The following is a 27,974-nucleotide window of genomic DNA, read 5'->3' on the forward strand; positions in this document are numbered from 1 at the left end:
CAAATTATTAAGAAAAGCAACAAACTGTCATATTAGCCATAACTCGGGAAACCATATCCCTATGCTTTAAAGTCCACTATGACTGAAACAACACGATTTTGACAAAACTATTAATCATTGCTAAGACATTATAGTTCAATGAGGCAACAGTTGACTGCCGAGTGTGACTGAGCCTTCTCTTCTAATTAGATGGGGCGGGCCTGGATGTCAAGTGGACGGGCCCAGGCCCACCCATGGCTACGCCTATGCTTTAAATACTTGTTTAACTAATCAGTTATGACAATGACCAGACACAGCAAATGCTGAATGTAAAAATATACTTGTAACACTGCTTGGGATGGGTTAAGTTTTCTTGATACATTTTGCCAACCAGTAGGCCTATCACTTTAGAGGAGAGGAGACAGTGTGTGTGTGTGTGTGTGTGTGTGTGTGTGTGTGTGTGTGTGTGTGTGTGTGTGTGTGTGTGTGTGTGTGTGTGTGTGTGTGTGTGTTAGTGTGTGTGTGTGTGTGTGTGTGTGTGTGTGTGTGTGTGTGTGTGTGTGTGTGTGAGAGAGAGAGAGAGAGAGAGAGAGAGAGAGAGAGAGAGAGAAGTAAAAAAAAGTTATTCTGCTCCTGGTGGTTCTCCGCCATCTCCCTCAGCTTCTGCCTCCAGTAGCTTCTGTTGGTATGAACTCTTGAAGAAGCCGGACTGTAAACCAAATGGAGAAATAAACATGCTGTAAGTAGGTACAACTGTGGTCAAAACTGATACTTGGGTCAAGCTAAAAATACTGCTATAAGCATTATTCTTCCTTGAGACAGAGCACAATTAGGGAGTAGATATGAAATCGTATAAAAATAGTTGGTCAGTTAGCTTTTGTCTTATTGGGTTTCCCTACTATGGGAGATGATCTGCTCCTTTAAACCTCAGCTGTCAGGTGTGTTGGAGATGAACCGAGGGTCGCTATTCAGAAAAAAACTATAAAAGCTCCCGCACAGTGAGCATTTCACTGGTTTCTTTTATTCATGGCGTCTAATACAGAAATGCTGGGAATAAAAGTGCAGATAGGTCTGTCGCCTATAGAGGGCAGCAAAGCCAAGTCGTTACACGACATAGGGAACAAAGCAACGTGTCTCACAGCCTGCATAATGCACTGCTACAGTATGAAGTGAATTATAGAGTATTTTGGACACGGTCCAGCTGCAGGACATTGCTCATTGGTTATTCATTAGTTACCTTAGTGAGGCCAACTGTCAGTAGAATCAATACCAGCAGACCACCCACTACTCCACCAATGATCTCCTTAGTCAGATCTGGCACCTCATACAGCTCCACATTTGTCTGAATCTAGAATAGAATAGAATAGAATAGAATAGAATAGAATAGAATAGCTTTTACTCACACTATACGTATGTAAAATGTACAGCAAACCATACATTTATGTACAGTTAGAATGAAAGTAGACCTATCTCTTTACTGCAACACAGTCTTTTTAGACATACAAAATACAAAATGTAATGGCACACACACACACACACACACACACACACACACACACACACACACACACACACGCGCGCACGCGCACACGCACACGCACACGCACACACACACACACACACACACCTCATTAAAAGAATCATTCCTATTTGTTGCATACAAATGTTGCTTTTGTAATAAGTCATGCAATGTGTTTTGAAATGATCATAGGCTCTTGTTACCCTGGTAACAGGTGGTTGTCGTGAGGAGTCCGAGGAGAAGAAGATGTATTTGTTGTTGTCGTACTCCAGAGTGGCCGAAGTGACCAGGCGAAACAAAGCAGAACGCAGCCCAGTCTGAAAAAAAAAATCAGAAGCAGTAGTATAACTCGATCTCGAAGTAAATTAAGGAGAGAGTGATTCCAAATACTGTAGGCCTAAAATCTCTGCCGCAAAGCTACCTATATTTCACCTAAATCCTTATATACTGTATAGTTTTTGAATCAATGATCTAGGCCTACTGCAATGGAACACAATATTTCTGATATCTTATGAGACAGTGTAACCTACGTCTGCTAAACAGAGAAAGCATCCAGAGTTAATAGCATCCCGAAACCAACACGTTGGACATAAGAGAGCTACTGTCTACAGTAGGTGGAGAGTTGGAGGGGACGTTCCGTGTGAATGCAGTCTGTCCTACATCACTTCATTCTCCTTTCTACCAACCCTCTGAGCAGAGCAGACTCATTTGAAATCTCTCAACCTGTTAAGGAACTGATTCAGCACCTGTTCAATCCACGCTGAGCTGACATTTCCTGAGATGCTGTAGTGGTTTTGACTCCTCTTTGGCATGTATGAGGCACACCTGAACTCCAGACACACTGCAATGGAGCAGTTCTGAAACAGAGAGAAAAAACAGTATACTTATATTTATTAATAACCAACAGCAATTCTTGCGGTCTGTTACAGTATAGAACTCAACAAGAGAGATAGTATTACAGAAGAGGATGTACTACTACCGTGCCGTGAATTTCAGCAAGTAACTCGAACTAATTACCAGGGTTGGCTCCTTGGTGTTCTTGAAGACCTGCTGTAGGTCTGTGATGGCTGGCTTCAACTCCTGTCCTGCTGTGCATCCATCAATCTAACAGGAAGAATTAGGCTACTCAGTATCTCAAAAATGTATCACTTCAACAACAACACGGAAATTACATTAGACAATACTCAGTGTGTTTCCGCTTTATTTAGCTATCCCCCCCCCCCTGCAAAATAGTTTATTACTGTATGTACTATAATGTATAATTTGCTGTACATCTTTCTATGTGTTTTTCCACAATATCCCACAGGCTTCATGTATACACACATGCAAGCTGTTTGCACCAGCCCAGAGGTCCTTGTCTTGGAGTCTCACAGGGACACTAATGACGACTGTCAGATTGAGATCTCGAAGTGCATTTGTCACCTAGAGACAGACAGGGAGGGAGGCACTTTAACACAGATGCATAATATTTAATAACATTTTAATAAAAGTCACTTTACATCCACAATTTTTTTACAGTATCCATGATAACAGTAGACACTGAATTCACTTAAATGGACTAGAGCTAGGAATTGATTGAATTGAATTTCTGTAAGCAGAAGGGCAGCAGAGCTGGGGTTTCAAACTGAAATTTACAATGGGCCAAAATCTGGGATAAAACAGGATGAAATGTAATTAAAAATGGACAGAATTTGTGCAAAAATGCACTTCATGGTTTGTAATTAAAGCTAGGCAAATTTAGCCTGGCTCTCACGCAGAGCCTTCGTGCTTCGTGCATCGTTGTTTAACTTCGTGAGCTCGCACGAAGGTCTGGAAATCTTAGACGAACCCGAACGGAATCAGATATTTCACAGCCTGTCCAATCAGAATCGCGGGGTGGGATTGCGGGGCGGGATATATACAAGTCAGTGGTTGAAGTACTTTGTGATAAAAAAAAAGCCATGTGAAATCTCCAATCAGGTTCAAGCTGTTTTGAACACACCTATGCCTTTCCAGAGCTAAGCGATTGACAATGTTCCCATTGCGTGAGAACCAGGTTAAGGCAAATTCCGTTTTCACACACATCATATACTAGGTTAGGGAGTGGGAGATTTCATGACTTGCCACATGCCCAACTAGCTTGGCCAAACTATTTCTTGTGACCTGAATGCAAGATTATAGGAAATAGGTGGTAGTGTACTGTATCTGTGTCAACACTACACATTTGAGTTGTTGTATACAACAGCTTCCTCATGCACCACTGCCAAAGACTACTTTAAGACTTTACTTAAAGCCCATTCTATAATGTGTTATGACCATATTTATGATGAATTATAATGCACATCATTATTCACATTGCATTATGACTACACTCATAATGCTTCATGACGTATTATATCAACAGTAATAACTTACAGTATACATTTATATATAAAATAAATAACACCCTTTTATAATGCATTATGTAAATAGATATAGTTATAACTGTTGATATAATACATCATGAATCATTATGAGTGTATCCATAATGCATTGTGACTAATTATGGTGTGCATTATAATTCCTTACAAATACGCTCATAATGCATTAAAAAATGGGCTTTAGGTAAAGTGTTACCAAGATGACTTTTATCAGTTCTTAATTAACCAGATTCTGATTCAAACCCACATTTCATCAAGAGCTGTCCATAACAGTGTGAACAGCACACAGAATGGAACCATGTACACAAAGTGCAGTGCAAAACAGGGTCCACATCACCTGTAAACTGTGCCTCACTGGTTTCTGCGAGTGGTAATTTCCTGCAGTGAAATTAATGTAGCTGGTTGTGCCCTCAAATCTGTGTTCAAGAGAAAGCACATTGTGAAGTGATTGTGCATTCAGGTGGTTAAAGGGTACGTGGAGTCACAAGACAGACAACAGGTTGTTGGAAAAACATCCAGAGGACCATGTAAACCACAGGACATGGAAATAGGGGTAGCAAGGCAGGTTTGTTTGTTTGTTTGTTTGTTTATTTATTTATTTTCCCTTGTAGGGGTCTGTGGTAGCTGTTCAGTTTTCAACTTTTTTTAACGTTTTTTTTTCACAGCATGAATAAGAGAATCTTTTTTATTTATTTTTTATTTTTTTTCTATAGGCCCGCTCCAATGGACCCCAACTTCTACATGTAACATAAATATAAAGACCTTACAAAGGTTACAAAGGAACCTAGGTCAAAAGTGAAGTAAGATGTTGGATGTGTCCAAACTGACTGTCCAAGGACTCCCTGGCAGAAGAGACTGTAGTCTCAATGGGACAATCCTGGCTAAATAAAGGATAAATAAATAAAAAAAATGACCTGGTCGTAAGGACATAGATGCTGTATTTGGCTGCGATGTCCTTGGAGTTGGTCAAGTGGCTCCCATCAGCATGGTTTTCATTGTTACTGAAAGACGAAATAGGCAATTAGCTTTCGGTAACCCTCATTCATTGTGCCATATACTGTACAGTATATACAGTAGGCTGACTGACCAACATGTAGAACATGCTCAATAAATGCTTGATACTGTACATTGGATGTAACATCAACAGGAGTAACCTGAAAGCCTGGGCCTGTATTGTGACTCTGTCTCCAAAATCATGGTTCCCATCAATCCCATATTGAAGCTCAAAGGTAGCCTGAGGAATACAAAGATAAGATGGGTCACGCACAATTACCAGCATTGAGATGATACAGACTAAACATACAGTAGTCTGTCTGTCTGTCTGTCTGTCTGTCTGTCTCTCTCTCTCTCTCTCTCTCTCTCTCTCTCTCTCTCTCTCTCTCTCTCTCTCTCTCTCTCTCTCTCTCTCTCTCTCTCTCTCTCTCTCTCACACGCACGCACACACACACGCGCGCACACACGCGCGCACACACACACACACACACACACACACACACTCTCTCTCTCTCTCACACACACTCTGTGTGTGTGTGTGTGTGTGTGTGTCTGTGTGTCTGTGTGTGTGTGTGTGTGTATGTCCTCCACACCTTGTCGCCAGCTTTAAGGATGGGTGTGTTGATTCTGCAGTCAGTCTTCCCCAGAGAGACTTCATCCGTGCTGTCCAGAGAGGTGCAATCCACCCTGCCCTGCTCAGGACAGAGATATGACCGTTTAAAGTAGTGTTTCTTAACGGGGGCGGTACAGCCCCCCAGGGGGCGATGAGAAGGATACAGCTGAGTGGGGGCACGGCAGTTTCCATTGGGGGACATTAATCTATTTTATTTTTCAATAACTGGCTTATGATGAGGTCAAGGGGGTGTTGAGAGGCTTATGATGAGGCCAGGGGGTGTTTGTTCAAAGAACCTTTGGTTTAAAGCAACAATGCATAGTTTTTGGTCTTGGGTCGCCGCCCTACTGGTTGGAAACGTAATTGTTACTTATGCAAAACTGAGAAACACTTGGTTCAGTTATTGCTCACAAAGGACAGTACAAACAAATTCAATGACGTACCTCATTCCTAAAATATTTTTGGAAACATTATTTCAACATTTTTGTTAATAAGAGACACATGCCAGGTTTGTTTGCTGTGTTAAACATGCAGTGTTAAACAAGCAGTTTATATACGCACAACTGAAATAAAGTAGCATCTTTCACTGAAATTCCCAATATCTCTTTGTGTGTGTGTGTGTGTGTGTGTGTATGTGTGTGTGTGTGTGTGTGTGTGTGTGTGTGTGTGTGTCAGGGCTTGACACTGGCACCTGCAACCGGCCAAATGCTGGTAAAACCTGGCTAAGGGGAAGTATCTGAGAACAGCTTTGTCTTGAGTCTAGATTTAAAGCTATCAATAGTGGGTGCATTTTTACGTCATCTGGAAGCTGGTTCCAAAGCTTTGCAGCATAGAAGCTAAAGGCTGCCTCTCCACCCGTTGTTTTGACTTTTAAAATCACCAGCAAATTCTTCTCCGTTGATCTTAGTGACCTGGTTGGTGCATACAGCTGAAACATATCCAGTAGATATTCCATTTAATGATATAAACACAAGAAGCATTGCCTTAAAATCAATTCTGTAGCTTACTGGGAGCCAATGCAGCGATCTCAAAAGGTTGGGTTTATAGCATCACGATGAAGAGAAAACAAGAAACAATATCAAATTTGTGGCTAGTATAGCTGAATGGCTAGAGACTCGGGAAAACCACTAGCCTCAACCAAGCGTTAATGTCAAGCCCTGGTGTGTGTGTGTGTGTGTGTGTGTGTGTGTGTGTGTGTGTGTGTGTGTGTGTGTGTGTGTGTGTGTGTGTGTGTGTGTGTGTGTGTGTGTGTGTGTGTGTGTGTGTGTGTGTGTGTGCGCGTCACCTGTTTCTTGGTGACAGTCCTGTAGGAGAGGCCAGGGGGGTAGGAGAGAGACACACGGGTGCTGTAGGAGTCTTCTCCTCTGTTCTCTACTGTCACCACAACAATCATATTCTCAGCAATGCCCACCTCAATAGTGGACAATCTGCAAGACCCAGACAACAGTGATCTCAAGAATAGAATTATTACTATGTACAAAAGTAGTTCTCTCATTGATGCAATACCCGTCCAAAATGTAGGCTACAGTATGATGGGGGATCTGGGCACGATTATACAAAACAAGTCTAAATAACCTCATTAGTGACATGGTGGCATAGGCTACTAAAACGTCAGAGTTATGAAGTTTTGTTTTTTTCTTTTTGTGCATATGACTGTTGGTTGCTCCAAATGACATGTTGCTATTTTGGGTATAGTGACACAAACTTTTAAAAATATAGATTTTTTTAGGGCTTTTTTGCATTTATTTTGACAGGACACTGGCGAAGAGACAGGAAATGAGTGGGGACACAGAGAGAGGGAAGAATCTGTAAATGACCCAGGCCAAAATCAAACCCAGGTCCCGGCGTAGTAACCCAGTGCCCTACCGTTAGGCCACGGCGGGGCCGTAGTGAGTGACACAAACTTTCACTTTTAGACCATAGAGAAAAAGTGAACCACTTTTCCTTCGCATTGTATATATCCTGATGTAACTCAAATCAATTGTAGACCAGCTACAGTATGTCCTGCTGTCTACCGATAAAGCATCTATTTGGTGTACGTACCCAGGGAAGTCAATGCTGAGGTAGATATTGTCAATACAAACACGATCTGGTCCACAGTCCATTTCAAAGTTCAACTACGGTAGGAGACAGAATGAAACAAAATAAAATTAAACATTTATGTGGAACGCAAGGTCTGAAGGGAGTGAGAAAGTCAAAGGAGACAAAGGAGAGGCAATGAGAGCGATGAATGGGAGCAACTGTGTAAATTCTAAGGGGAACATATCAATTTGTGCAATTCTGCCAATCCAGCTGACATCAAGAACACAAAAAGTGAACATTTGTAAAGCATTAGGGATCATATTTGAAGCAGAAAGAGACTCATACCATGTCTATAGTGGTGGTGGCAGAGCTGCTGTCCAGCTGTGGTTTTAGCTGGGAGGCCGCCTGGATGGGAAGACCATGGAAGAGAAGGGCCACCTCCACTACTATAGGGTTCACTACATCCACCGTCTGGCACTGCGGGAGGGTTAACAGGTAATTGTGTATCAAGGGAATGTGTGATAACAAAGACATAATTCTGTATCTCTTTGAGATAACATACTATTTCTAAATTACAACTCTTAATAACTCAAAACGTTTTTGGAGGATTCAAGGATTTGGATGAAACTTTGTGGAGTTGTTGGCAATGACAAAAGGAACAAGTGATTCAAGTTTGGTGGTGATCCGGATCACGATCCTGATCCAGGTATTTTTTAAAGATTTTAAAAAAATTGGAGATTCCAGTTTCTAACTCCACAAAAAGAAGGCAGAAAGTCTTGAAAACAAATAGGGTGTAACATAGTCAAATGTACTATCAAGCAGCTTCCTTGGCGGAAGTCTGCACTCGCTGAGTGCATTTCTAGTTGTTTTTATTAAATTCTGGCTGAGCAAATAGCCATAGACTTGCCTGAACATGGAAAGGGAGATCAAAGCAGTTCTTATTCCCCAGCGATACTGTCACCGCTCCGCTCATTGTCTTCTCCTCACTCACTGAGGTGAAGAAAGCGCGAGGGATTGATCGGGTGGTGTCCAAGCTTAGTGTGTAGTTGATCTCTGCTTGTAGTCCTGGGAGATAGGACATACTCGGTCATCATTAGTGGTCAAGGGCTGTCAGAAAACATTTTAAGGTACATCAGGTATGTCATTTTTGTGATTCAATCAAGTTCATTGTATATGCAAATGTCCTAGGCCTCACTTAGAAAAGAGGTAACAATCATCCTCAACGTGACTACCATAGTAAAATAAAGGAGAAACTAAAAAAATAACTAAAAGTGTACTGGTCAAATAAAAATTGATTCGAAACAAAACAAGTCACTCAAACTGCCTTTGTTCAATACAGTAGTGGTGGGTCCCTTGACAGTGGTTCTGTACCTGTGAACGTGTCGCTTGTGACCTTGGCCATGTTGAAGCACACGCTGGCTGTAATGTTCTCCACACCAGCACACTGAGAAACAGACGTCGGGATTATGGAGGGCTGGAATGACACGTCTGTTGCTATGGACACCAAGGGTCTTGACCTGTTACAGGAAGTAATTGTGTCATCGTCATCGTCAATCTCACTGTTGTCATCATCCTTATCATCATCATCATCATCATCATCATCATCATCATCAAGCGTTGCTGTCATCGTCGTCCTCCTCCTCATCATCATATTAGCTCTTACCTCTCTCTCAGGCCTCTGCTTAGAGAAAGCCTTATGTGCATACTGAATATAACAGTAAGTACATGTCATGTTCAGCATTTTCACATGGCCACCCTTGGGCGCCACCATCTATCAGCAGGGCCACTGACAGTTTTGGTTGGGCCTAGGACAATTTTTTCTGAACTCACACCCAATACAGAGGACCCAAATCCCCCCTCCCCGCAGCCCTCTCCGTGAGCAACAACTTTTTTTGCCTGTGTTGGCTTCCCGGACTATCAGCAAATATGAAGTTTTGTCTCCACCTACAGGATAATTTGTGTATTGCCTTGTCGCCAAATGATGTTCATGCAAGCAGCAGTACATTACATGCGGTATCCTGTGCAAACATAGTGGTGATCAAATCAATACATTCAATACATTCAAGCAAAATATAGCGTTCTATCGGCATTATATCTAAGGGAACAAGCTACCGGCTGTTGCAAAAATAGATTCATCCTTTACTACCTTTAAATGCAAAATACAATGTGTGTGTTGGTGTGTGTGTGTGTGTGTGTGTGTGTGTGTGTGTGTGTGTGTGTGTGTGTGTGTGTGTGTGTGTGTGTGTGTGTGTGTGTGTGTGTGTGTGTGTGTGTGTGTGTGTGTGTGTGTGTGTGTGTGTGTGCGTGTGTGTTTTCACCTGAGCAGCAGAACAGCTCCTTTGGACCCAACCGCAATGTCAGGCAGCCTGTCTCCACTCTGGTCCAGAGCAGACGGGGCCACAGTCCACCCAAAGAACCGCAGACCGGACCGCACTGATGAACCTACAATCCTCTGCAGTATAACAAAGTAAGTTATCATATATTACACTAATGTCTGAAAACGTAGTCAAGCAAATTAAAAACGATTAACATCAACCAATCAAACAACCAATTAATCAAGCAATCAATTAATCAGGCAACCAATAAGCCAATCTATCAATCTATCTATCCTCACCTGTGAGTATGTGGGGTTGATGCCTCCTGTTCTGCCGTTGAAGATGTACAGGCTGCCCTGTCCGTTATCCTCCAGAGGGGCTCCCACAGCCACGTCCCTGATCTCATCCCCGTTCAGGTCTGCCAGGCTGGCCAGAGCCCAGCCGAACCTCCCCCTCTCCCCATCCAGTCCCAGCAAGGTCCCACTCTCCTTTATCTCTATCACACGCTGCCCACAAAAAGAAAACATAGAACACTCTGAGTTTACTTCTCTGACTCAGGCATCACCAGTAAGCACAGGCTGTCACGTAAGGGAGCAGTCGACCATGCTTCCGTATTGAACCTCCAGTATGTTCTTCTCTGACCTGAATTAAGTTCATACGCTCCTCTTTGGTCTTTGTGTGTGATCAGTCTGAAGTGCAGCATTACTTTCATTACTTTCTTTACTTTCCTGCTCTGCATGGACTAAGTTCTGTATTTACATATGCTTGCGTGCCCAGTAACTCAATCCAAGTGTTGTTACACAAATTGGAACGTGGCATTTTCAAATGGCATTTAACCATCTAACTATCCCTATTTTTGTAGACCTATTCATTTTGTAGGATATTAGGGCCACATGATTGCAACACTTGATTACTTTGTTATTGCTCTTCTTTTCTGTTGTTGCTCGGTGGACTGAGTCAGTGTTGAGCTTGAATGGTTCTACAGATTGATATTGTAAAATGTTTGATCAATTTTTCACACGGCTCTCATCAGAGATGGGTGGAACCAAGTATTACTGCACAAAGTCAAGAGGGCTCTGAAGCCCAAGCCTATGTGCTACCAAAAAACACTTCATTATTGGTCCACTGTATATTTATATTATCATATTGTATTGAAATTGCACTTTTAACCACCGTATTTTCACATTTTCTCAGGGGAGCTAAGAACCTCTGAATAATGAAGGTTCTCTAACATCTTCGCTAAACCCTCAGTTCTTTTGGAAACTTGTGATTCCATGAAGGGGGCCTTGTGTTGTTGTTTGGCCCAGGGGCCCTTGGGATCATAATGCATCTCTGGGTGGAACTGAACACACAAAACACTGGCGAGAGCGAGGTTAAGCACTTACGCTTTTTCAATCTACGGTGCATATACCTGTAGTATGGATGTTCCCCCAGCCTTCCTCATACCTTATTCCCGAATTTTAATTTATACTCAAAGACTGATCCCTCCCTCCCCTCTTCTGTGTGCATGGGGGCAGATGCCAGAATCAGGTCAGTGTTGGAGTCTCCATCCAAATCAACCACACACACCTCTGCCCCGAAGTAGGCACCTATCTGGGGCTGAGAGAGAGAGCAAGAGAGAGAGAGAGACAGAGAGACAGAGAGAGAGAAATAGAGAGAGAGCACACATAGAGATACATAGAATCTAGAATCAAGAATCACTCGTCATGTAGCAAGATCTTTTTTACATTAAAATGTATTTCTGTAGTACCATCCATTTACCCCTGCTACGATATGTTTTTATTTTCTTTCTTTCGTTCTTTTTTGGGGGGGTGGGGATGTTGGGTTTTATCTTCAGTAGTAGGCCTATAGTACAGTGAAGTGTGGGAAAGGAGGTGAGTGGGAGACAGAGATGGGGAGGATCAGGAAATGACCTCAGGTCGTATTCGAACCCAGGACCCTGGCATTACAGGAGCAGTGCTGAGCCACTGCTACTAATTCTAATACTACTGCTGCTACTAGTCTATTATTGCCATCCACTACTACTCTTACTATCTCTACAACTCAATACCTGTGGCTGTGTGAAGGTCTTGCGTGTGCCATCAGGAGAGATGACCATGAGTAGGCCCTTGTGTTCGTATCTGGGGGCTCCCATTACAATGTAGCTCTGTCCCTGTCTGACCGCCACAGCCATGGAGTAGCCTGGAGAGGGTTTAGAGACAGTGCACATGGAAATGCAGAAACAAGTGTAGGTGAAAATTAGGTTTATGCACATGCATAGGCCTATTATTTCAAAAAGCTAGTAGATGCATTTCCTATGAAGACAAAAGCCTTGTTGTCAGATCCGCATATAATATAATATAATATAATATAATATAATATAATATAATATAATATAATATAATATAATATAATATAATATGATTAGGGCTGGGACTCGATTATAATTTTGAATCGAATTAATCTATAGGCTTTGGAATTAACTAATCGAGTTAATCGCATTTTAATCACATTTAAATATCTGACTTAAGAACAGTTTTGAATAATTACAATAAATAAGCTTCATCTAAAAATATTATTCATTTTTAAAAGAAGAGAGAACTCTTCCCAATTTCCGCAGGCTGTTCACCATCAGGCGTAATACAGCCCAGGTCTAATCCAGAACTATGTAGCAATATTATACTGCGATTTATTTTTTAAATCGCGTTGTAAATTGAATCGCGTGATTAATTAATCGAAATTAACGTGTTAATGTCCCAGCCCTAAATATAATATAATATAATATAATATAATATAATATAATATAATATAATATAATAGCATATTTCCCACCCAGATAACTGTCAGGAGAGACGTCTCCCATCCTGTTGAATGTGGTTTTCCCTGTAGACACATGGATGTCCTGGTATCCCCCTCTCCACTGGTTTGCCCCAACCACACCCACTAGAAGCCTCTCCTGCACACAGGCAAAAGAAGAGGAAGGCCTTACCTTCGAATTCTGAAGTGTGAGTGGCCGTGGCCACACACCCACACCGCCCCAACTACAGTCACTAGAAGCCTTTCCTAACCAAACCTAACCAAAGTTGCTTACTACATTAGTTACTTTGTTGTTTTCAATGCATTTTCCCATTGGCAACTACAGAAGTTGCTAACAGGCTAACAACTTCTCTTTTGAGAAACTCACCCCAGGGTAGAGGAGGAGCTGAACCCACTCCACAAGAAGTTCCTGTCAAGCCCTGCTTTCTGATTGGCTGAAGCACAGGACAGTACTACAGTACCATAGATATGAACACTAGATGCCACATTGACCACTCCTTTGTATTGGAACGCTTGGCTGAAGTCAGATCGCCAACATGTTTAGCCGGCATAATGCCATCAATTGGTGACAAGACACATTATCCTGTTGTGGGTGGTAATATCTATGACAAATATCATGGAACCGGCCCAAGATAGCTTGCGGGTGCCCAGGGTTGGGCCACACCAAGAGCCTGAACACGCCATGTAGTGTTAGTAGTAGAGTAGAGTAGAGTGTATTATTATTGTCCCCAGAGGGAAAATTATCTTGGGCTCCACCCACTGCATTACATGTACAGTACTCACATACCCAGAATACGTACAGCATAACATAAAAAACATAAAAAAACAATAGTGTTCATATTGATTCTAAATTACAATACAGTGCTCCTGGTTTATAGTCCGGGAGGCATGTGAAAAAGACAATGACATTATTATTATTGGTAGTTATTCTATAATAAGTGACATCCAGCCATTGTGTAACTAGTCAGATCTCCACAAGTGGGCCACTGCCACACTATGAGAGTGATATACCTCTGGGCTGGACACAACAGCTGCGCTGAATCCATTCTGGGCAAATTCCATCTTTGTGGAGTCGCCCACAGTTTGGCTTCCTGAAAGTGAAGAAGAACATGACTTGAGCATGGCAGCATAGCAGTCTGCATATGATCGTCTCAGAAGTTAAGTCACAAATCAACAGACTGACTCACTCTGCATTAAAAATGGTGGGGGCTAAGGGAGCACCCCACCCTACAAGTAATATATGAGGAATCTGTGCTTAGACAGGCCAGGAAAATAATTGCACATTTTGCACTCAGAGTATGAACTGAGTCCCAGTTAAAAGCAAAAAAGGTTTCTGAAAAGGTACATTTTTTCTTTCATCCCCACATTTATTAATCTATTGAACCCAAGTCACAAACTGAGTCTTCTGTCTAGTACTGCTATGTATGGGCAGTTGCACTTCGTAGGCTACTGCATTTTTTATATTTATTGAGTCTGTCTTTACTTATGTGTTTTTGTGTAGTTATGTGTTTTGTTACAGTAGGCATATGTGTTATGTGTTGTATGTTGCAGCAGCTTTGTGATTGTACAAGAGAAATGTCCTGTGGGACCAATAAAATAATCATGAATCATGAATACCTTCTATGGCAATAATGCTCGTTTCCAGGGTGCTGCTGATCTCCTTCAGTGCTTCAAAGCTGTCCACTTTAAACATGTGTTTGTCAACAGGTGCAGATGCTATTGCCTTCAGTTCATCTTTTGCTGATTCGTCATCAAAAGCTCCACCAATCTGCCACAAATGAAAAGAATAATATAATGTCAAGAAACCGTCAGTCATTTGGAATGTGTGAAGTTTGATAATGTATTGCTGATCATACCCCTATAGCAAATCTTGTAATATTTTTCTTGTTGGCCGGTCCAATTGCATCACTGTACTTGATTGTGTCCATATACATGACTCCATCTGTGATGACAATGAGAATTTTCTTTGCATCATCCCTTGCTCCAGCCCTGGTAACAAACCCCTCATTCCTGTCAAAACAGAGGACATTGTAGTGTGAACCCTCTTTGTGCACTCTGCCAGCGGAGCGCTTTGCTTTTTTTTGGAACCAGAAAGTTGAGCAAGGCAAGGCACCTAACCCATACATTGTTCCAAGGACTGTAATCAATAACCTGTACCTACCTGAAATAACTGTAATTCATGTTGGACAAAAGTGTCAGTTAAGTATAATGTAAAAACATTTAATAATGTTTGCTGGAAAGAAAACTCCAGACTAAAGGCCTATTTATGGTAATCCATCTAATTTTAATGGATGCCAACTAGCAAAGTTCAGCATTGGTAAACCTCACTCCCGAAGCCTCATACAGATGCAGTAGTGCTGTGCTATTGGCCTTAACCTAGGGCTGCACGATTATGGAAAAAAATCATAATCACGATTATTTTGGTCAAAATCATAATCACGATCATTAATCACGATTAGTGATTTTTGCAGATTTTTTTGAAAATTATAACAAGATGAAAAATAACCAAGAATTAATTACATACGGGATGAGCAAAATAAAATGAATTGTAAAAATTATGTAAAGGCAATAGAGCTCTTCAGTAACGCGGAAGCATGTAGTAGACTGTAGTCTTTCATGTTAGCATTTAAGGACATCCTGGTTCGTATCGGCTTCCGGCCTCCCATTGGGAATGAATAGGGGCCAGTTTCAAATAAGCTCCGAGTGCAAGCACACGCTTAGCGAACCCCCGCAAGCTGTCGAGGGTGTTAAAAATAGGCTGTAGGTATGACATGGTTGATCATTTTGTGTCAAACTTCGACATAAATACGATGTTGCGTCCATATGCTAAACCCGGAAACTTTTGGCGACTACAGAAGCGGCGCCTGTATCTAACGTCATGTACGTGCGGAGGGTTGTACCCATGGCAACCAAAGGAAAGCATGTAGTTCGGAAGTTTTAATGATCAGAAAGGGGTTAGCAATATTGAATTAAAATCGTCATGATTTAACATGTGAATACACCAACATGATGATACGATCCGTTCCACTAATGAGAAAGGGATGCGGGGACACGCTAATGTTCGTTGTTGGCGTGCAACTTATATTTTTGCCAAACCTGAATCTCTATGGCGTGTTGCAATGTAAAAAAATCGCCATAGAACCGGAACGCCAACCGCCGCATACAAGTTGACGTCAACGCTGAAGAGCTCTATAGCATGAAACTTAAGTGGACAGATTTCTGTCCAGAAACACCAGCCTGTCAGTATGTTCTGGCTTCAAGGACGCTCTCAAAAGTAGGTCACTATTGCCACGATTAAATCACGATTAAAATCATGAGTTCGATTTCACTATTTTATCACGATTTTGATTATTTTTCGATTAATTGTGCAGCCCTACCTTAACCTTTGGCTAAGCGGTATTGTACCTGTGCCTCCCACTCCAAACTTTTGTATAACAGAGGTTGCCAGTTCAAATCCTGAGTGGCGAACTTTGCAGAGAGAGACCTCAGTTATGCTGACACGAGAACAAAACCGGATGGGAGTGAGGTTTAAGGGGGTGAGTGAGTGTAATAGATGCCAACTAGCATAGTTCAGCTAGCCTAGTAAACCAGCACCACCCGCTGGGATGCCGAAAATTTTCGGCTGCGAGTGGTCTAGCCTCAGATCAGTCGAACATTTTGAACACATTGCCCTGAGTCTGGCAGACCAATCACAACGCAGAGATTTGTTTTGAATTTCTTTTGAATCAAAGCGGGCGGGGATGTGAGCAGGCGCGGAGTGGCCATCGGGAGATCAGGGACTTGTCCCGGTGGGCCGCAGCCATGAAACGCAGTATAGCGGCTGTATTACATTCTCAGCCGGCCCTAAAACTTCAATTATCTTCCTTCAAAGGCTAAGAGTCTACATCTCACTTTGTTCTTTCTGTGTGAAGATGACTTGCAAGTATATATACCGTGTACCAGACGACAACACCTCAATAACGGTGTCAAACAGTAAATTGGCCACACCCCTTCTCTACTGATAATTTTCATACGCCATAGATCGCAGAAGTTTACTAGATCTTAGAAACACAGTTTTGTTTTCAGTCTTTGAAGAACCTGTGATATTGGTTATCAAAGTATGGAAATATTCATAAGTTATGATTTATTTTCCGATTTCCACATGACTGTTACAGTTTACATTCTGCCAGTCCAGATTCACTTGTTCTGTGGTTATTGACTTGGGTTACGAAGAGACTCCACCAAGTGGTACGGAAGTGAACTGCAGCTAGGAATACGCCACAGAAGCAGTGTTTTGTTTTGATGGCTTGATTTGTTAGAACTACCGGTATATGTCCTTATAGTCGAAATAATATTATTATCATACATATATTTATATGTGGCACATTTAGGATGAAGCCTATGTAATGTCTGAAGAAATGGAACAAAATAATTAGGCCTACCACACAAGATTCTGATGTGAGCAGTGCTGGGTAAACTGTGGATTAAAGTGGAGTAATTGCAAGAAACAAAGACATTTGCTGCAACGAAGACAGCGTTTTAAGGTAGGCCTACACCGTTTGGTTATTAATTTTATTGACTTATGGTTGTGCTTTGAAGTAGCCTAGGTTTGGCTTATTTGCTGCATGGTGGGTTTATTGCACAATGTAGACAGACTTTTTGTAAGCTATAGCCTACTCTTCTAGAAATCCCCACACTCAAAACTTTGTGCCCGTGCTCATCCTGTCTTCCTTAAACGTAATTTCAATAGGCCTACAAACTGTCAAAATGACAGTGGAGTGCACATTTTCATGGAACAGTAACGTGATGTAGCCTAATCTGTAACTAGTTCTATGGTGAATGCTTTGAACTGTGATGATGGCTGTCTATTTCATCAAGGTGTAGGCTACAATTCTCCACTTCAGGTTGATATTTTGACAACACTAATGTCCACATGTAGTACGACTGCAGATGTTGTGTTTTTGGTCTTTTTGGTTAGGGAACCATGTTGTTCACGTTTTTTGTTTGTTTGTTTTTTTTGTGGGTGGGTAAAAAGGACCGCCAAGGGGAAAATTGTCCCGGTGGGAAAAGTAGTCCCACTCCGCTCCTGGATGTGAGGGAGTGACGACGAAGCTCGCAACGTTGGGAAAGCACATCAACGAGAAAGACTGCTGATTGGTCGGAGCTCCGGCCTATAGGCACAGGCACGGTTTGAAAAACAACAGGTTGTTCTCATCAACAATCTTCGGATGTATCGTTCATCGGGGCCAGCCTAAATTACACATCCAGTCTCACATTTAGGCTGGTTTATCAGGCTAGAGTTCAGCAACAGTAGGCTACGTTAGTAAACCTCACTCCCAAAGCTTCATAATGTGGTAGCGTAACGGAGGCCAACTAGCAGAGTGTGGCGTGGAATGTTAGTTAAACCTTAACCCTCTGAGGTCTAAGGCTTTTCAGAGGCTTTTAGGCTGCTTGCAACAACCTAACATTTTCAAGTATTTTCATTTCGATATATATATTTTTGGGACCTGGAAGGTCTGAGGTTTCTAATGGTGTGACTTATGTGTTTCAATGACAAAAACTCAAAGAGTTACAGATTTGTTTTTGGAGACACATTGCCCTCTGAAGGGCACTTGGACCTCAGAGGGTTAAGCTCAGTAGTATCGTGCTGTGACTCCCATACCTGAACTAATGTGTTGAGTAGGAAGTGGCCAGTTCGAGCCCCGAGTGGCGGACTGCACAGGAACAACTCAGTTACACTGGTGCTGTGACCAAGATGGGAGTGAGGTTCAAGGGGGTGAGTATAACGGAGGCCAACTGGCAGAGTGTGGTGTCGAATGTTAGTAAAACTCCCTCCCGAAGCCTCATACAGTATTGGTAGCGCTGGGCTGTCGTACTGGTCCTTTAGCTGAGTTAGATGAGTTGACAACAAGGTGGACAGTTAGAGCCCCGAGTGACGGACTGCGCACAAACTCCACAGTTACAGCAGCGCTGAGCTACTATATTCCTAGACCAGTGGGTCTCAACCATTTTTGAACCTCATAAACCTGTCAATGCCCTATTGATCTCAACATAAGTCTGACAGCAAGGCCAGACCATGCTAAGAAAAGAGAAAACACAACACGGGCACATACAGACTCTACACTAGTAGGCCAAATAGTAATACAGTAATAGTAGTAATGATAAATAACAAGAGTTCTTAATAGAGTTCAAGAGTTCTTAATATTCTTGATTTCTGATTCAACACTTACACAACTTTCAGGATGGAACTTGCAGTCGTTGTTACACCTCTACTCTGTGTGATGCTATTCAACTGTTGCTCCCACTGTGTTCTGGCAAACTGATCAAACTGGATGTGGATGGTGCAGTGAGAGGAGTACTCTGCTATGGAAAACTGTAGCAAATCACAAAAGACAGCATTCACATAAATTTAAAAGAAATGAAAGGAAAACATAGAGCACTACACTTAAGTTAAGTTTTTATTAAATAATATCATTTGACTACTTCTGAGCATGACACATACTCTGGTATCATATTTCAGTAGTGCTGTGATCAGTTCCTTAACAAATCCTTTCATCTCAATGAACTGTTCAGATTTTACACTTCCAGACCCATCCAACAGAAATAAAACGTCCGCACCAGCCTTGCAGTCTGAAAAGAAAACAAACAAATACGCAGCACATTAAGACAGTATAACGGAACAAATGACCAAAAACGGTGACACTACAGCACATGACGAAATAAGACATAGGCCTACAAGCCAGGCTCCATAAATAAAAGACAATAATCACAACAACATTCAAATGATACTCAGTGGCTATTGTTAAAAGTCTTATTGCTGCAGGACCAAAATACCTGTGGAGCCCCTCGGTATAAAGAGCCTTTAAATGGTGGTCATTACACAGCACACTGCTCAATTCCTCCACTGTTATGCTGCCACCCCAACATATGGTACAGCAGCATAAGACAAAACACTTGCCAGAATCCCCTCGTAAAACATGTTCAAAACAAGCCTCCCCATGACAAATGGGCCTCTATTTAAAGGGACACTGTGTGAGATTTTCAGTTGTTTATTTTCAGAATTCATGCTGCCCATTCACTAATGTTACCTTTTTCATGAATACTGACCACCACCATCAAACTCTAAGTATTCATTATGACTGAAAAAAATTGCACTTTTCATACATGAAAAGGGGGATCTTCTCCATGGTCCGCCATTTTGAATTTCCAAAAATAGCTATTTTTAGCTGCAAAAATGACTGTACTTGGACCATACTAGAAAATATTTGTTTATTACTTAGTAAACTTTCATGTAAAGATCAAATTTGGCAATAGGCAGCCCAGTTTCAATGAGCAGCATAGTTGCAGTATCTTTTTTGACCATTTCCTGCAGTGTCCCTTTAAAAAAAAAAAAAAAAAAACCCAAAAAAACCATTATCAGGGTGAACAGTCATCTGGGTAAACAGCATTTGAATGAGGAACACTGGGTGACCTTTGAAAAGACTTGTTTCGTGTCCTTCCGAAATCCACACCAGCTACTTTTTCACAAATTGATGGTAAGGCTTCATTTTAAGATTTACTAATACTGCCCTACAAAGTCAAAGTGTGTAACTACGTATTTTGCCAAAACTGAGTTTAGACTGCAAATGTAATCTTCATTACACCTCATGAAATCTTGATTATACCTCATTACACACATACAGTATCTTGTGACAAAGGCTTATGGTCCAAATGTGTTCCGTCAGTTGCCTAATATCCAGCCTACCCATTTTTCTCAGTTTCAATGTTGCCATAGTTAATGCGCTTTGTCTTTGTAGGGCCGTCCATTTCATTGCATTTTGGTCACCATATAGTTCACACCCTACTGTAGGACTAGGTTAACCTTTGATAATACGTCGTTACAGAACATAAAACACATACCATCTACCACACAAGAGGATGAATGAAACTTCTCCCTTTGATTATGAGTAGCCTATATTGAAGCAGCAGCACTTCTCCCATAGCAGTTTCTCCAACACAACCACAAAAAGCAAAGATGTCTCTTAGCTTAACACTTGGCAGAGACACTTCACAGTCAGAAACACTGAATTGGTTGCCTCATGGTTACACAGCCATTAATAACAATATTGTGGTTGGCCTACCTTCCAGGGACAATGGCAGAGGTCCTTCTTGCCTCAGGTTGGAATTAAGACCGAAACACATCCCACCATACTGGGTGACTTCGGGGCATTCTTTGGGGATAGTGGGACCACAGACCTGACCAAAGAGTGAACAAGATTCAATTCATTGTAAAGTCGATTCAGTTGTTTTATGCCGCCATATTAACCCCTTAGCGCAGAGCCTATGTTATAACCTTACTGTCACCAAAATTGTAATGCCCATGTCTTAATCTATTACTTATGGCTCTCAGTACTGTCATAGCAATGTTTTATGATGCAGTTGAGTATTTCCAGCAAATAGTGAACAGGCCCGCCGGCGACCCCATCTGCAGTAAGAGGCTACAGGACAGTGCAATGTAAATTCAATTCAGTTGTTTTATGCCACCATATTAAAGGGCAGTGCAGTATTTTTGCAGTATGTAGGCCTATTTTTGACTTGTCCAAAACACTGCATTCACGTCATTAATACTGCATTAATACTATAGTATTCGGCACTAATAGGCTACTGTGGTTACATTGGCGATGTTGATACTTAGTCTAGGATTTGTTTTCATGGGGAAGATAATTAACATATTTATACAGTAATGTGAAATATACAACAGTCAGAGTGGTACAAGTACCTACCCACGTCTTAGCTGGCATCTTAGCTGTTTCAGTCATTGTCATTGAGAGACCAAGAGACATATTTACAGCAGTATCTGTCATATTTTCATAAACATATAGAAAGCATCATTTGATTAGCAAGTCTTACTGTAGCAAGCTTACATTTCTATTTTCAAGTACAAAATAAGCATCTAAACTAGTACATCTAATTTGAAAACAGAATCACCCACCAACAACTTTGCAACTACAGCTTAGACTTTTAGGAACTGCCAATAGAAGATTTTCTTGAGACGATTATCTTTTAACTTGCAACAAAGAAATATGCACTTTATACAACTAGTTAGAAATCTGATCAAGAACATTTGATCTGTTAGCAAACTTGGTTAATAAGAGTGGTAAAGATTTTTGCAGTGTATATGTATAATGTGTATGTGATAATGAATCATGAATCACATCTGAGCACCCAAATTCAGTGTGACTATGTATCACTTATCCTGGACCCAACCACTGTGGACCTTATGCCTCTAAGAATCCTGAGCCCAACCTATGTGGACCTTATGCCTCTACAATCTCTATCTCTTCTTCTTTTTTCTTCTTGCTATTCTCTCTTGTTTCTTGTACTTTCTACAAACCCCAACTCCATAGAAGTTGGGATGCAAGGTTAATTGTGAATAATAACAAAATACTGCCATTTTCAAAAAGTCTGGTTCTGACATTAGTTGGAGAACGGTACAAAGAAAACACATCAGCCATCAAAACAGACCAAAATTATTGTTTTTGGGGATATTCATGAACATGTAAATCCAACGCGTCTCAAAAGAGTTGGGACGGGGACAATAAAAGGCAGCAAATGTCGAGGAAGACTAAAAACAAAACAAAGGACAACACTTAACAGTTAATAGCATTAACTGATGAGATGGTTTCATATAAAAGCAGTGTTGATTCCTATCTTGGACATGATTTCAACAGCTTAAATTGTAGGTGTATTTCTTGTCATGTTTTGCAATGTTTTCCTTTCTGTAGTGCTTACAGTGTGACAGGTCTTGACCAAAAGCCAGCCATTTTATGTCCGCTGGTCCTTATGTTGGAGTTAAACTGTTAAAACATAGTAAAGATTGCAATTTGTCCTTACTATGTGGCAGTAATTGAAGATCTTCCTTCAAAATATAATGCACGAGTGGCTTTTCATGCTGTTTAAAACCCATGTATTTCATTCAGTACTGTATTCAATTCTACAGGTGAGTTATTCTACAGATATAGCCATCATGGAGGCTGACTTTTGAAGTTAGCACTAACACAAGTTGCATGGTCAATTTTCACTGTAGCACAGGATGTGCATTCTTAAAAAAGAATTGACTTCTGCAACTTCTGCTGACTTCTGTAAGCAAAGGACAGTTTCCCATGTCTTCTGGGTCTATTTCAAGTGAGCTCAGGTGGAAAGGGAATGTTAAACCCCTCTATCATTTGCACACATGAAGCGTCTTTAATAACGTCAAGTTTTCACTAGCTGTAATTCTCGGAGTGCTAGAGTGAGACTACAGTCAATATATATTTCATGATATCATGAACCTATTCAATGATTTTAATGACAAAAATATGTCTTATATACACTCAATCACGGTAAATCAAGGGAATTCAAAACTTTAAGTAATAACTAAATGGTAATTGTTCCCTCTGCATCTTTAATTCTGAGTGACTCTCTGTGATTGTCCTATACCTGGACACTCAAATTGTTCATCAATACAATTCATTTTGAAATGTTCTTCCTTGATGTTTTATCTTATTTGGATGTTTATAACATTTCACTGATCCCCGTCCCAACTTATTTGAGACGAGTTGCAGTTATCAAATTAGAAATGAGTACATATGTCCCCTAAAACAATATTTCTTCTCAGTTTTAACACTTGATATGTTGTCTTTTCAATATTCTCCATCTAAGGAATGTATTGAATGTTTTGAAAATGATAGCATTTTCATTTTATTCTCAGTTTACCAAACGTCTCAACATCACCGGAGTTGGGGTTTGAACTTCTCTTTTTAACTCCATCTTTAACATTGATGTTTTTCCCATTTGTTAAGCACTCTGAGCTGCATGCCTTGTATAGTGCTATACAAATACAGTTATTATTATAATAACCGTAAAACAGTTACCGAAAGAATAGCAGAAATGTTCATGAATAGCAGTGTACAATGATGAATCCTTGCATCTCATTCAAACATTGTACTGTATATTAATGTAAAAAGGTTATTACATGCCGGGCAACTCAATGGAGAAACATGAAACATCAGACTCACCCTTGATATCTAAAGTTGAACACAATTCTGAATCCACCCTGCAGTTGTAAATTTGGCCTTTCTTGTCGACATTTTGCTGTTGGAGTGGGGCGCTAACCAATACTCTAGGCAAAATGGAGAGCATATTTGTAGAGCAGATCAAAATATGAAGAGTTCAGATGCAAAACCCCCTAAGTGCCTTTTCAGAAAATAATCTTAATTAATTTTTATTTAATACAAAGCTATCAAAATTGCATATTTTTTAATTTTATTTATGTCATATAACTATTTATATGCATTATCAAGTGCATGAATGTAAACCAAACCAACAACAGGGTTCTCTAAAAATATAGAAGTGCAGGTCTTCAGAAATGGAGTTAGGGGGTTTTGCATCTGAACTCTTCATATATACTATGCCCCAGAATAGTATGGAAATACGTAACTCAATCAATCAACCAATCAATCAATCAATCAATCAGTCAAATACATAATTCAACCAATCACTGAAAAGAAAATAAATCAATCTTTCTGCATTACAAATACAGAGCATTTTTTATTTGGACATTTTTTGTGTTTTTCTGTCTGTATTTTGCCATTGTAGGCTATATATTTCCATTCCTAATCATACCTTGACGGGCCGTGCTGGATCACTCTGTAACCGAAGCCATCAGCTGGCTTGTTGAAAACCTTCCAGCCAGTCGACTCTATGTTGGCCCCCAACACAGCATGACAGGCTGAAATAAAAAAGCAGTTGTCTCGTATTGCAAGATGCCAAATTCGAAAGATCAGGACAAACAAACATGGCATATACCGTATATCCTCATACTACAATATTACATTGCTGTGTTAAAACAATATATTTTGGAATTGAAGATATATACAAAATGCATAGCAATGTGCCGTAATGCAATCCAATATCATGCAATGTCATTAAAGTGTTTATGAAACGAAAACAAAGTAAAGGAATTGGACCATTTCCAGGACAGATTCTGACAGTTCTAAGCCTTGTGAATAAAATGGGATATTGTCTGGGTGATATTTTGTCCTAAAAGTCATGTTAAAACGTTCCCAAAAAGTGTTATGTTAGTTTTATTTTGGTGACATGCAAATTTTATGCAAATGATATGCGTGACATAAAAGGGGGGAGTTCACCTCATTCCACCTTGTTCAGATCAATGGCGGCTAGTACCAAACCAAAGCGCAGTGTCAAGCAGTGTGTTGCTGGAGGGCCGAACGGTGCCAGCTGCAAAAATGGCTACTTGACAGAAGGAATATCTTTGCACAAGTTCCCTTCTGTGAAGAATGATGGAACTGTGGCCAACTGTGGAGAAGGCTAAAACAAGGACTCTGTGGATCCAATTCGTACGCAGGCTGCCACACCGGCGTGGTTTTGAAGCAAGCTCATGGTCACTGTTGTGCTCGGCACATTTCCACCCCTCGTGCTTCACCACAAATGTGGAGATCGCGGGCATGGTTGGACTGAAGAAAATGCTATTGTCTCAAGCAGTTTCAACAATTGACGTCGCCGGCGTGCAGACTGAAACTGCCCCTGTAACTGCTCGTGCACTGCTTTGCTACGTTTTACCATGTCCATCTGCTTTGTATGTTGTTTTCAGGAAAGGGTAATGCACATTACATGCCAAACCGATGCAAATGCTCTCGGGATATGCACTTTTTGTTGATTGCCATTCAACTGGTCAATAAATTGGTTTTGGGATATCCGCGCTTCAGCCTCCGTGGTGCTCTCGGTCGAGGACAGCCAACTCACAGACTGGGCTACTGCTTAGCGAATAAACGGAGATGCATATAGCGTAGGCCTACTTTTTTTCTCTCTTCTTCTTTTTTAGGATTTCGGGGCTGCTCCAACAGCCTATTACCTCCGTTTTTTCTCTAGTTGATAATATTTTTGCATGTACATGCATTTCAATCACACTATGTCGCGCAATTGAATCAAAATGCCCCCCATTTGTCAACAAATACACACGCCATGTCATCTTTGGGTCATATAAAGAAAGTATATAACCATAAAGAAAACAAACTGTCAGGCTAGGTCAACAATCGTCACTTCGCCTGTCAGACATGTCACTTTCTGCAGATGTATCAGTGCCTCTGAAATAGATTTGTGCTGCTGTTTTTTTTTTCTCATGAGGTTGGATGTGTGGTTTTTTGACACGCTGATGTTTGTATCAGAATTTTGGTTCCTTTATAAGATGTGGGTCCATCAAATGTGTGTTGTTTTCTCAGATCGCCATACTAGTGTAACCAAGTGGATGTTTGGATCTTACTTTTCCTAAAATAATGATAATCAAACTGATACTTGTAATTGCACGACTACGCCACTGGGGGACTTCCACCCCAGAGTATATTTTGATTTCAACCAATAAGGCACAACAGGTTCGGATAGAATGGACAAGAGACGTACCTTTGTTTAAAGGAATAACAATATTTCTTTTATTAATACAAAGTCAATAGTTAAAAACCTGCGCCGCTGGGATAAAAACAGTAATGTTCATTGGAACGGGGTTGGCTGCCACAGGATAAAGGGTTTCACCAAGCTAGGCCAGCCGGGCAGGCTTACTAGTTGAGAATAAATTAATTCACCACTCGTGCACGAAACCAAGGGCCTATGGTAAACACCAGTCACACACGCGCATAGGCTCACTACGCTATGTAAGTGATTAAATCACAATAAGTGTGGATGTCCACTACACACAGAATAAATCCGTAGAATAATACACACTCAAACTACTAGTCTACTGTATGGCCCTGCCCGACTAGAGCAGCATACAGGCCTAGAACTGTGACAGCCAAACCCCGTCAGATAACAAAGTGACAAGCTGAAGCGGCGGACAGGCAAAAGAAAATCAAACAAACTAACAAACAAACAGAAAGGCTAAAATATTTTGGCTATGGGCAAAACAGCGGTGAGCAGCTGCCGCAAGCAGTCTGCCCACAGAGACAGACCCTCGACGTACTCTGAGGTGTCTGGAATTAGGTGAACACACACACAGAGATCAGTACATGTTACATACAAATAGTTGACAAATGTTTAACATGAGCTACGCATAGGACAAAGGATCTTTACAAGCTCACCTCAACAACACTGAGAGGGAGGGAAAGCCACAAGACTGGGGTTAGACGCCACGGGGACTCTGGCTCCTGAGAATGAACAATATATGTTTAAATACACATCTCTAGATGGTTACAGTCATCTAGACAAAACTGTGATCACACATACCTTGCTGCACCAGTAGCAAAGGCACCGAGCATCAGACAGCGAATACCGGCACACCGGGAAGGCTCCAACGAGCCGGTCTAATTCATCTGATTTTATAAAAACAATGGCATAGCCACCAATTACGGATTAGCCACTGAGCGGCTACCTGAGTCCCGTAACGTCATTGGGGTATGGGAACTGATGAGGGACACACCTTACTGGACAGACAGTGCGCCCTGTTACACTAGCACACCAGGGACTCTCCTCTTTGATGTCACAGCCCAGCTCATTAGTCACAGCAAATTTCACAGAATTCACACTTTGAGTTGCCATTTTCACAAGTTCCTCCAGGATGATTGGGTTCAAAGTCTCATCAATGCTATCAGAAAAAACAAGGCTTTAATGGGAATGACCGTTTGTTTTCGTTTCATAAACACTTCAAGGTCTGATGATCACTTGAGCTTACCTTTGTCTTACCTTCGCATAACCATTCCTCTCCTAAACTCAGAGCTACTGTCAACCTTAATGTGTCATCATACAATTATACTTGCCTTTGTGCAATACACAAAAAGAAGCGGTAACACTTTCTATGAAGACCATATCTATAGTGCATTATGAGTGATTTATAACAAATTATAATGCACATTAATCACTTACAACGTATTATGACCACACTCATAATGCTTCATGGTGCTTTATATTAACAGTTATGAATAACCATGAATCTAGATTATAATGCTCTATAAATCCAAGGGTGTTATGAATTCTCATGACTGGTTATAAACTACATGCTGCCTGATGGGGCTTAAATGTATAACCATTTCTTTTGTTTTTGAAACATTTAAAATTAAAGAACTTTCAAAAGTGTAGAACAGATCTACCTACCTTAGTAGTATTAAATAAAATAAAAAAACATTTTGTCATCATTGGTCATTCCTTGTGAAGTAAAAAATACACCACTGTAAGTGTGTATAACTGTGTTTTTACTCACCGCATGCAATGGTAAGGGCTACCACCAGACCAGGCATCATACCTCTCAATGCAAGGACGGCAAAAAGGCAATGCACAGTCTCTTGCGCATACAAATGATGGTCTTGTAAATTGTGGAACTTGTGCGCTCTGCCCTC

The 27,974-nt window shown here is 41.0% G+C and overlaps 1 protein-coding gene across 2 annotated transcripts; it reads right to left on the reverse strand.

Annotated features, from left to right (window-relative positions):
* Nucleotides 1-582: 582 nt before the first annotated feature.
* LOC134461947 (integrin alpha-M-like) lies at nt 583-27,970 on the reverse strand. Of its 2 annotated transcripts, XM_063214773.1 has the most exons (30): nt 27,839-27,970; nt 24,259-24,364; nt 23,652-23,755; nt 21,378-21,451; nt 20,736-20,850; nt 19,118-19,245; nt 18,846-18,988; nt 14,493-14,646; nt 14,254-14,404; nt 13,648-13,727; nt 12,652-12,775; nt 11,891-12,021; nt 11,287-11,439; nt 10,140-10,346; nt 9,844-9,977; nt 8,897-9,042; nt 8,433-8,590; nt 7,871-8,002; nt 7,547-7,620; nt 6,789-6,930; nt 5,484-5,582; nt 5,052-5,131; nt 4,812-4,898; nt 4,235-4,313; nt 2,822-2,920; nt 2,516-2,602; nt 2,245-2,355; nt 1,702-1,815; nt 1,217-1,327; nt 583-688 (listed from the first exon to the last, which is right to left on the reverse strand). In XM_063214773.1, exons 1-30 carry the CDS (start codon nt 27,876-27,878, stop codon nt 602-604), a joined length of 3,450 nt encoding a protein of 1,149 aa, XP_063070843.1. In that variant the 5' UTR covers nt 27,879-27,970; the 3' UTR covers nt 583-601. The 2 variants fall into 2 exon arrangements, with proteins under 2 accessions (XP_063070843.1, XP_063070848.1); XM_063214778.1 differs by lacking the exon at nt 11,287-11,439.
* Between the last annotated feature and the right edge of the window lie 4 nt (nt 27,971-27,974).

The sequence above is a fragment of the Engraulis encrasicolus genome, chromosome 2, assembly GCF_034702125.1.
Source record: "Engraulis encrasicolus isolate BLACKSEA-1 chromosome 2, IST_EnEncr_1.0, whole genome shotgun sequence".
Lineage (NCBI taxonomy): Eukaryota > Metazoa > Chordata > Actinopteri > Clupeiformes > Engraulidae > Engraulis > Engraulis encrasicolus.